We start from the raw sequence: 9648 nt of genomic DNA, 5'->3' as shown, positions 1-9648 counted from the left end.
ATGAATGCCATCATATCATTCCCCCTCAGCACCTTCTTTAATTCCATATATACGGAGATTGTTGCTCCGCGATCTTCCTTCCAAGTCCGTCACTTTGGTCTGGAGAGCTTTCTGCTGGTCCAGACAGTGAATTAACGCATCTCTCAGGTCCACATTCGCTGTCTCAAGTTCGTTCACACGTTGTTCTGCTTCAGTTATCCTTGTGCCGTGATTACGGATATCCACGATGACATCTTGTAGCTTCTGGTTCATCTCGGCCTTTAGGTCATTCAGATCTTCTTTGATTTCTTTCCTCATCTCTCAGATATTATCACTCAAATTGCTTTAGCCATTGTTAGCTTGTTTTCCTCGTTTTGCTTTGTGTTCTTCTTCATGCTAGCTTCCTTGTCGTCGTCCTGTAAGGTGTCTTTTGCTTCTCCGTAACTTTTGGAGCCCCTTGTGTCTTGTTACATCTGCCTCCACGCATTGTATATCATTGTCAGTATGAATATGTCTGTTATATCGAGTTTGTGGAGTTTTCTTTACTTATGATCAGGAATATTCAAAAAGTTAATCCGCCATCTTGGAGCTCTCACTGGAAGTCCCAGAGCTTTTTCATGTTTTTATAATAAATTCTTTTGTAGTCAAAGTCAAGTCAAAGTGTATTTATATAGCACATTTAAAAGACTAGTGTACATCAAAGTGCTTCACAATAAAACCGCAGTGCGGGCAGATCAAAGAACAAATAGTCACCTCTGGGTTTTAAACGAGACCTTGGCTGCATTAAGAACAGTTGGCTGGAGGATCTTAGTGCTCTCTTTGGGTTGTACGGATCAAGGAGATCAAGGGCCAGGTTATTTAGAATTTTAAAAGTGAGCAGAAGGATTTCGAAATCAATGTGATACATACATGATGTGCATGATGTAGCTCTTAAAACTCAGACAGTAAAAGTATTTGTTGGTGTCCATACCAGCATTTCCTAATGTAAATCTGCTGACTTTAAGTCGTGGCTATCAGCTACTAAAAATTACATATTTCAAGTCTCCAAAAAGTTGATTCTGTTCATCTGGACGTACGCTTTTGCGGTACGTCCAGATGAACAGAATCAACTTTTTGGAGATTTACTTTCCTGGATGATTGAGAATGCATCAAGACGTACATACTTCAAGCTGTCAAGTGAACATGAAACAACTGAAAACACTGGGTGAACCACCCAGGAACCCTGACACAAGCTTTTTTTTTCCACACTGCTATTGGAACAGGATGCATTCAAAGTTTGATACAAAAACTATATCAGCTGAATATAAAGAGCATGAATTTGAAACAGGACACACCTCTGTGTGCTTTATGCTAAAAGACAGTGCCAACTCTATATCAAATTATTATTCAATATCATCCTCATAGAAACTAATGACTCAGTGTGTCTGATATTTGGGCAGCAGAGGAGCAACAGTGGATTCATAAAATGCTTCTTTTTGGCTTTGCTGCTGCAGCTCTCCTCACTGACCTGTAAGACAAACACACAAAGAACAGAAATGTCCAAGTTTCAGGATGTTCGCCATTTAATAGCTTGAAGAATAACAGAAGCACAATTACCAAGAAAGCTTCCCAATGTAAATTTAGAGTAAACTGCTGCAGATTTTAAGACCAGATAAACATGTTGAACAACATTCACTGGAGGTGATGGGAGACTTTACTTACCTGCTTTTTTCTTGGCTTTTTCTTTTTTGGGGCGTTTGACCTCAGCATACATCAGACTGTCCTCTAAAAGAGAAGTCAGAGCTCAGGATACATTTGATCAGCAGTTATATGACACAAAGCTGTTTATATATGACAGGATGTGTGTGGACTTAGAGGTATATTTAAACTCTTACAAGCTGTGGATCGCCCAGTAACCCAAAGGTAACCTGAGGGTCCAAGTTTCTGATTCTAAGAGGTAATGCAGAAACTGGATTAAGTTGGTGGTGAGAAAACTCACAGCTCTAACTGCCTACAGATGGATTTCTATCGTGCTTTCTCTGATAAAACACTGCCTGAGTGGTCAAGTAGGATTCATCAGACATTATTCATCTGACATTAACACCATTAATGATGTTAATGCTATGCTCCCCTCAACGATCCTTGCTCTTGGTGATTTGAGTAGACTACAACTTTAGTGGCCAAAAAAATAATTAAAAGAAATTCTAAACCTAAAGAGCAATCTGCAAGAACCATTGATGAGATGTAATATTGAGTCCTTTACTGTTATACAAAAGAGTTACAAAGAGAGTACAGAGGATATTATTATTTAAGTAATTTAGCAGGGGCAAAGCAAAATCTTAATCAAATAGTAATAATCACTTAATTCAATCACCTGAATTTTATCTTAATCTGAATAATCTACCCTGTGCAATGCTGATTTCAGCTACAGTCATGAGCTGAAAGAAAGGAAGGAGGGGGGGAGAAGAGGAGGTACGCCCTGGTCAGCGTTACACTTCTCTGAGGCCTCATTCAATATATTGATTCGATTTATCCTTGACTATATTTGATTAAAATTAGAACTCATCATTCTTTGCAAACATTCTGACCTGCTGTTGTTTTTGAATTACTCAATAAATCTGTTCACCTTCTCCAGTGTGTCTGTGTTTGAGTGCTCTGAACGACAACAACAATACAGTATCATGTTAAACAAATACACCAGACTTAACCCACCAAAGACCTAAATGACTGCAGATTAACTCTGCTGATGTGTAGTGGTAGTATGTAGCAGCTAAGCTTGGTAAGTGAAGAACTAAACTCCATGTTGACCTATAATTAGCTGCAACATAATGAAATGACACATTTCAGTACAAATACTGAATGAGACTGTTGTGACTGTACCTGCAGCTCCTGTCTTCACCTCAGAGTAAACAGCACTCTGCTCTGGTTTATGATGCTTCCCTGTGAAGATCATCAGAATATTCAACATAAGAAAATAATTAACTGTTAATTTTTTAATCTTTATTTACTGTATTTTTACATTACGTTTACATTTATTATTTTTAAACTGCATATGTTTAATGTACTTACTCTTCTTTTCAAAGGTCTTAAGTTCAATAAGAGTGTATGTGACAGCTTGATGTTCATCTGATCCTGAAATGTTCATATTTTAGTTACAGAACTGTAAGCATGTCAAATGGAATGAAATTCAACAATTAAATTAAATCAAAAACAAGTTTTATATCTAACTGCTCTGTGCTTTTCAACACATATACTGTTTCATTTCTGTTGTCTTCCACTTGTGTGACTGAGTCATAGCATTTAATGATACCTAAAACAAAATGGGAACCTGCGTCACATTAATAACTTTAATAAAAACCTAAAATTTTCAATAATTCTGCTTAACTTAAAACCAGAACCATGAACCCAAAATTCTGTTACTGCTTATGTTGTTTTGATATGAAACAACAACATTGTGGATTCTTTCAGTCGACTTAAAGATACAATCATGTTGTAAAATCCAACTGAATTTTCAAAAATGTTCTTTGACAAACTGCTGAACACAAACTAAACCTAAGAACTGTTATTGTCAATGAAGGTTTAATGAAAGTTAATATTAATAATGATGATAAAGATCGTTTTAAATGCTGACCATGATGAGGAGAGTCGTACACATGAGTTTCATTCTGGTTGACTCCATGATTTGTGGAGGAGCCCGGACTGTGACTCTCAGACTGGATCGACCTAAAACAGGAAATAAACACAATAAACTCAAAAGTAACTGATGTTTGTTTAAAATAATAATTTAAAAAAGTATTTTACCAACCTGGTGAAGCAGGAATCTGTGAAAGAGACAAATGTTATTACACATGTTTGTCATGTATAAATTGTTCCACTGATATTTTGTGTCATGAGATCAGAATACATGTATATGTGTGAATAATTAAAGTGTATGTAGTAAATAAACTCTCTAATACAGCATGAAAAGAAGAGGCTCTTACACTTGGACTGTCTGCAGCGATACAACAAGAGCAGGAGAATAATAATGAGAGAGACTCCACAAACCAGTCCAACCATCAACCACACAGGAGATGAACTGTGTCCAGTTACTGTAACAACAAATAATAATTAATTATTAATAAAGTATAAAAGAAGCATTCTGAGAGCACAAATCTCTGCTAAGACAGCTCATTCTGTGATTATTTACTTTTAAGGAAACAGTATCGTAGTATCTATGTATTCAACTGTTTTATTTGTACAATGAGAAGTTTGTAGTGAATATTATAATGTTTATTATATAAACAATATAATATTATATTAATATTAAAATAATGCTATATTTAATATTACAAAATATAATTTTCTGACAGTTCTCACAAAATAGACCCAGGTGGCTTCAAACCTTAAGAGAGACAATATGATGTTATTTGTCAGTCATGAAACTCATTTACAGAAACACATCAAATGTTTTGATCCTGCTCACCTTTAACTGACATCCAGCTCTGTGCTGACTCTCTTCCTGAGTACTGACACTTGTAGAAACCTTCATCAGACTTTGACACTGCAGAGATCTTCAGCTCCTCTCGGGTATCATTTTGAATAAGTTTGTCATTGTGATAGAAAAACACATTGGAAAGTATTTTTTGTGTTCTCAAACTGCAGCTCAGACTAACAGAAGCTCCCTCAGTCACAGGATGAACAGGACTCACCAGGATAGGACCATTACCATCATCTGTGACACAATCACACACAATTGTTTCAGTCACATCAGCTGGTGCACACTTTTAGAAAAAAGTGAGTCGTGTCTCATGATTTACACAGAGATCTGACCTCAGGGAGATTTTCTGACCCACTGGTTCAGCTGGACGGATTCTCAAGTATTCGTATGGACAAAGACTACAAATCACGTAAAATGAGGGGAGATGTCCGCTGTGTTTTTAATAATGATAAATGATCTAAATGTTTTAAAGATAAAGATATTGTATGCGCTCTTGATCTTGAGCTTTTATTATTAAGTTTGAGGTCTTTTCACCAAAGAGAAATTTCAGGAAGATTTATGTATGTGTTGTAAAAACCCCACATAGTGGTAACACATCTTCAGGTGCTTTAAAAATAGCAGACTGTGTGCATAAGCAATTAAGAGTTAGGGAGCATGCACCAATATTTTTTCTAGGAGATTTTAACCACTGTAATTTGGATTTCATCAATATGTCAATAATGACACACGAATGAAAAAGATACAGGACAAATTTTAGGTTAATATAAGACATGCATATGTTGCATATGATGGGGCGATTGTGGCTCAGGAGTTTTGCAGTTCGTCTTGTAATCGGAAGGTTGCCGGTTCGAGCCCCGGCTCCAACAGTCTCGGTCGTTGTGTCCTTGGGCGAGACACTCCACCCATTGCCTACTGGTGGTGGTCAGAGGGCCCGGTGGCGCCAGTGTTCGGCAGCCTCACCTCTGTAAGTGCACCCCAGAGCAGCTGTGGCTACATTGTAGCTTGCCATCACCAGTGTGTCAATGGGTAGATGACTGAATGTGTAAAGTGCTTTGCGTTCCTTAGGGACCAAGTAAAGCACTATACAAATACAGGTCATTTACCACCTCTCTGTAATTTGGACCCTAAGACTGTCCAGGTCATCTACAGTTAAAATCCACACTGACAAAGTAAAAATCCAAATCAAAGACAGTCAGGATATGGAGGAGTTGCTGCTTTCATATCCAGAGACTGTGACCTTCATCAACATAACAATAGTAATGAGATGGCAGAGGAGATTACAGGATACACTGACGTTTGTGTTGACTCTACAGAGCCAATAATGATTATTAAACTATTTCCAAACAATAAACAATATGTCACTGCTGAATTAAAACAATCGATTACATCAAAACAATCAGCTTTCCATAATGATGACTTAATGGAGCTGAGATCAGTTTAACAAGAAGTCAAAAGAATATTTAAGGAAGTGTGATTACATTTTCTGATGATACAGCAGTTTTTAGTCTGTTAACCAAAGATTCAGATGTTGCCGTTTACAAAATTGAGATTGAAGGGATTGTGTAGTGTTGTTAGAAGCACAACATCATGTTTAATAGAAAGAAAACTAATCATCTTCATATTTATAATGATCTATTATCAAAGATCAATTGGAGATCTCAGCCTAGTTTTAATTACTGGAGAGAATTTCAAACAAGTAACAAAATTTTGGTGTTTAGATGTTCAGTTACAGTGGGTTCATCATGTGGATCATTTGGGTAGTCAGCACTTGAATTTTTGTAGAAGGCTGAGGGTCCATTTAGTGGATAAATGCATCATGTTACTATTTTATATGGAGACTGTTGAATAGAATAGAATAGAATAGAATAGAATAGAATAGACCTTTATTATCCCATGGATGAGAAGTTTGGGTGTTACACAGCTCTTATGGCAAGGGCAATATATAGTATATAAGGAAGACACAAACTGGTCCAATACACATAAGCAACTGAAGTTTGTATATACAGGTAACTATGTACAGAAATATCTATAGATAAATTATATTATAACTACATAGTTTGGCAAACTTTCTGTCAATCTCAGATCCCAAATTCAAAATCTGATTAAGAGCTTGGATGCTCCCTTCATCTTCCCTGCAGGAGTCAAATTATTAAAAGTGACATTATTTAATGGTTATGGGTGAAATTGTGAATGAGTGTTTGTATTTTTGTTTTATTTTGCATGACACATTTCCCTAAATTTTACTAATTGATATTAAACTGGAGATAACAAAAGTTGATCTAATTTGATGACAGAGATGTTGTGCTTTGTTTTATTTATTTTATTATGTTTTATTCTGACAGAGAAAATATAAAATACTAAATTAAAATGAGACCAACAACCAAGAATATTTTTATGTTTTGGTGCCTAAAATTGTCTGAAATTCTCATTTTTGTTTGTGTTGCCACATAGAATTACTTCACAAACAGCAAAGCTGGGACAAATGTTCATGTGACGTCTAAATCAGTCAGATCCAAGAAGTAAATGTATAATAACATACTCTGTACAGTGATGTTGACTGCACTGCTGAACTCTCCTGATCCAGACTCACACCAGTACACTCCAGTATCTGACTTTGATGTGTTGATGTTACATGTGGATCCAGTCATTCTCCTACAGTCAGAGTACAGTCGGCCGTCCTCAGAGAACTTCCTCACTCTCCACTCAGTGAAGTTTCCCTCACAGGTCAGTGAGACAGAGTCAGAGGTGAAGTGTTGCACTCTGTCAGGACTCACTGTGAGAGACGCTGCTGAATGAACATCTGGAAACAACATGCAGTGAAGAGACAAAGCTCACAGATGTTAGCATTCAAAATATCACAGTGAAAATATTTGTTTGAAGCTTTTGTTATGAAGATCAGAACCACCGAACACCACCAAAAGCTCTGGAGGCATCAGTGAAACATAAAAACTGATGAGTTATTTCCTCAATATTTGTTTACAGTTTCCTTCAATATAAACACAAATCAGTGCCATGTTTAGATTTAAAGCCAAGCTGGTTATCAGTGGAGTTAAACATGTTTAATCTGTCAGCAGAATTCTTTCTAAAACTTTTCATATCATACTGACTGAGGTTAAAGACATATAATTATCAGGACTTTACCAGCTTTAACCCTGATCAGCACTAATAGAACAGACAACACTGAGTCTGACAACAAGCCCTGAATCACACAGACAGTCAAATCAATGGAAAACAAAGGAGCCGAATACTGACATGTTTAAGATGATCTAACCCACATGCTTTATCTGCTGGCAGCTCATGTAGAGCTTGGTACACGTCATGTGACATCATGAGCTTTGAGTCATCACTCTCAGCATTATCCACCTGATACAGATCACTCTGAACACACTTCAGTCATTTGCTGTAATGTTTCTGTCATAATTCTGTGATATTGTCTGTTTCACAGATTCCTTCTACAGTGAGATATTTTGCAGCAGCAGGACCAAAACTAAAAACCTTTGAAGTATATTTTAAATGAACAATAACAGCAGCTGTTATTTGTGACGTCTTCTTCTAGCGTCCATCTGGAGTCAGTGTTTTTCTTGTATTTGTCAGAGCTGTTAACCTGCCTGCTGACATCTTTGTTTCTTTATTAACTATATTTGACTTTTTTATCTGAACACCTACCTGAGCACTAAACAAAGAGTCTTAACTGTGTAAATCCTGTCTGTGCACTAAGTAAAAATAATCAGTACAAACAGTAACATGAGTTTAAATATCAAAGTAAAATTATTCAAAGAGAAAACATTTAAAATCTCATAGATGTCTTTTGTTTTTTTTATGTTATCACATTAAATAAAAACTGAAAAATAAGAAAAGGAAACAAAGAAATTCAGTTTGGTTTGATCACAGAGAGAAAGGAAAATATTCAGTTCAGTTCTTCTTTTGGGGAGTTTTAATGTCCACAGATGTCAATGGTTGTCATGGAGATGACATTTTAATGGTATAAATCCTGGTGAATAAAAATGATGACCTAACATGAGCTTATTGAAAGGACAGAGAGAAACAAACTGACCTGCAGACCAGACAAACTTTGGTTGACTGTGATCAGTGTGATACTCTGGGTCTCCTCTTCCAGCTCTGCACACATATCCTGCTGTGTGTGTCTGTCCATGAATGATGTTGGAGTCCTGTGCAGTCCCACTGCCATCAGGTAGCAGCTCATAACTGTAGGATTTCTCTGATAGATCAGGAACAGCTTTATACCAGTAGAAGCTCCATCCTGCAGACGGATGTTCAACCTCACAGTTCAGAGTTACTGAGGCTCCAGGACTCAGCCATGATGGAGACACAGTGAGGACAGGACGGGGTTCATCTGTTCAAGAAAGATTTTCTCTCAGTGAACATGTAGTACAGTCTCTGAACAGTGAGCTCAGTTTATACAAAGAATAATAATCTCAGTCTATATGAACAGAAACACATTTTACAAAGTGTTCAAACAGCTTAAGAAATATGACTTACTGTCAGAAACTGTCAGTGTGACAGAATCACTCCACTCTGTTGTGTTATGCTGTGAACTTTTCATTCTGCCTTTACTGCGATAGTTTCCACTGCTGGATGATGAAGCAGATCTAATCCTGTATTCAGTTTGATTTGGAGGTTTTATGATGCTGTTTGTTTCCCACTCATAACCCCACTTACTTTCATTGTAACTGAATATGATACTACACATGTGCAATTAAAATAATACAGATACAGTATAGTCAGTCACTGGATGTAACTTTTGTTCTTAGTTGTGGTGGAGCAGCTGAAACAGGTTCAGCATTTCTTTGTCACTGCATGTATTAGAGCTGCACAGCAGAGAAGTTACTCTGATATATTTTGTTTTGTTGTCAGACTGAAAACAAAACATTTCACTGAACAGCACAAATGAAACAGCTCCAAAGCTGCAAGAAAAGCAAGTGTTTTCACTTTGATAAAACAGATAATCTGGATGAAACATCTCCAACTTACATGATACAGTCAGTGTGATGGTTTCACTCCAGTATGTTAACAAATAGTCCCTTCTGCCCCGGCAGCTGTATCCTCCACTGTCAGACTCAGTAACTGTAATGATTCTGTATTCATTGGATGTTGGAGGTGTGTTTAACTTGGCTGCTCTCCATTCATACGTCCACTGAGCTCCTTCACCTCCCTGAATCTCACATCTGACAGTGACTGTCTCACCGCTGTAT

At 36.9% G+C, this 9648-nt stretch overlaps 1 protein-coding gene across 1 annotated transcript; it reads right to left on the bottom strand.

Moving 5' to 3' along the window:
• Nucleotides 1-1478: 1478 nt before the first annotated feature.
• LOC134623109 (sialoadhesin-like) lies at nucleotides 1479-9644 on the bottom strand (the record flags this gene model as incomplete). The annotated part of the gene is made up of 12 exons (XM_063468322.1): nucleotides 1479-1486; nucleotides 1681-1743; nucleotides 2839-2898; nucleotides 3028-3090; nucleotides 3590-3681; nucleotides 3764-3779; nucleotides 3939-4046; nucleotides 4421-4669; nucleotides 6975-7235; nucleotides 8490-8789; nucleotides 8936-9051; nucleotides 9469-9644. Coding segments are annotated over 12 exons (1512 nt in total), but the record flags the coding sequence as incomplete, so codon positions are not given.
• Between the last annotated feature and the right edge of the window lie 4 nt (nucleotides 9645-9648).

This window comes from Pelmatolapia mariae, unplaced genomic scaffold (genome assembly GCF_036321145.2).
Source record: "Pelmatolapia mariae isolate MD_Pm_ZW unplaced genomic scaffold, Pm_UMD_F_2 NODE_ptg000402l+_length_34694_cov_1, whole genome shotgun sequence".
Classification (NCBI taxonomy): domain Eukaryota; kingdom Metazoa; phylum Chordata; class Actinopteri; order Cichliformes; family Cichlidae; genus Pelmatolapia; species Pelmatolapia mariae.
This window is presented reverse-complemented; position numbering and strand designations above follow the sequence as displayed.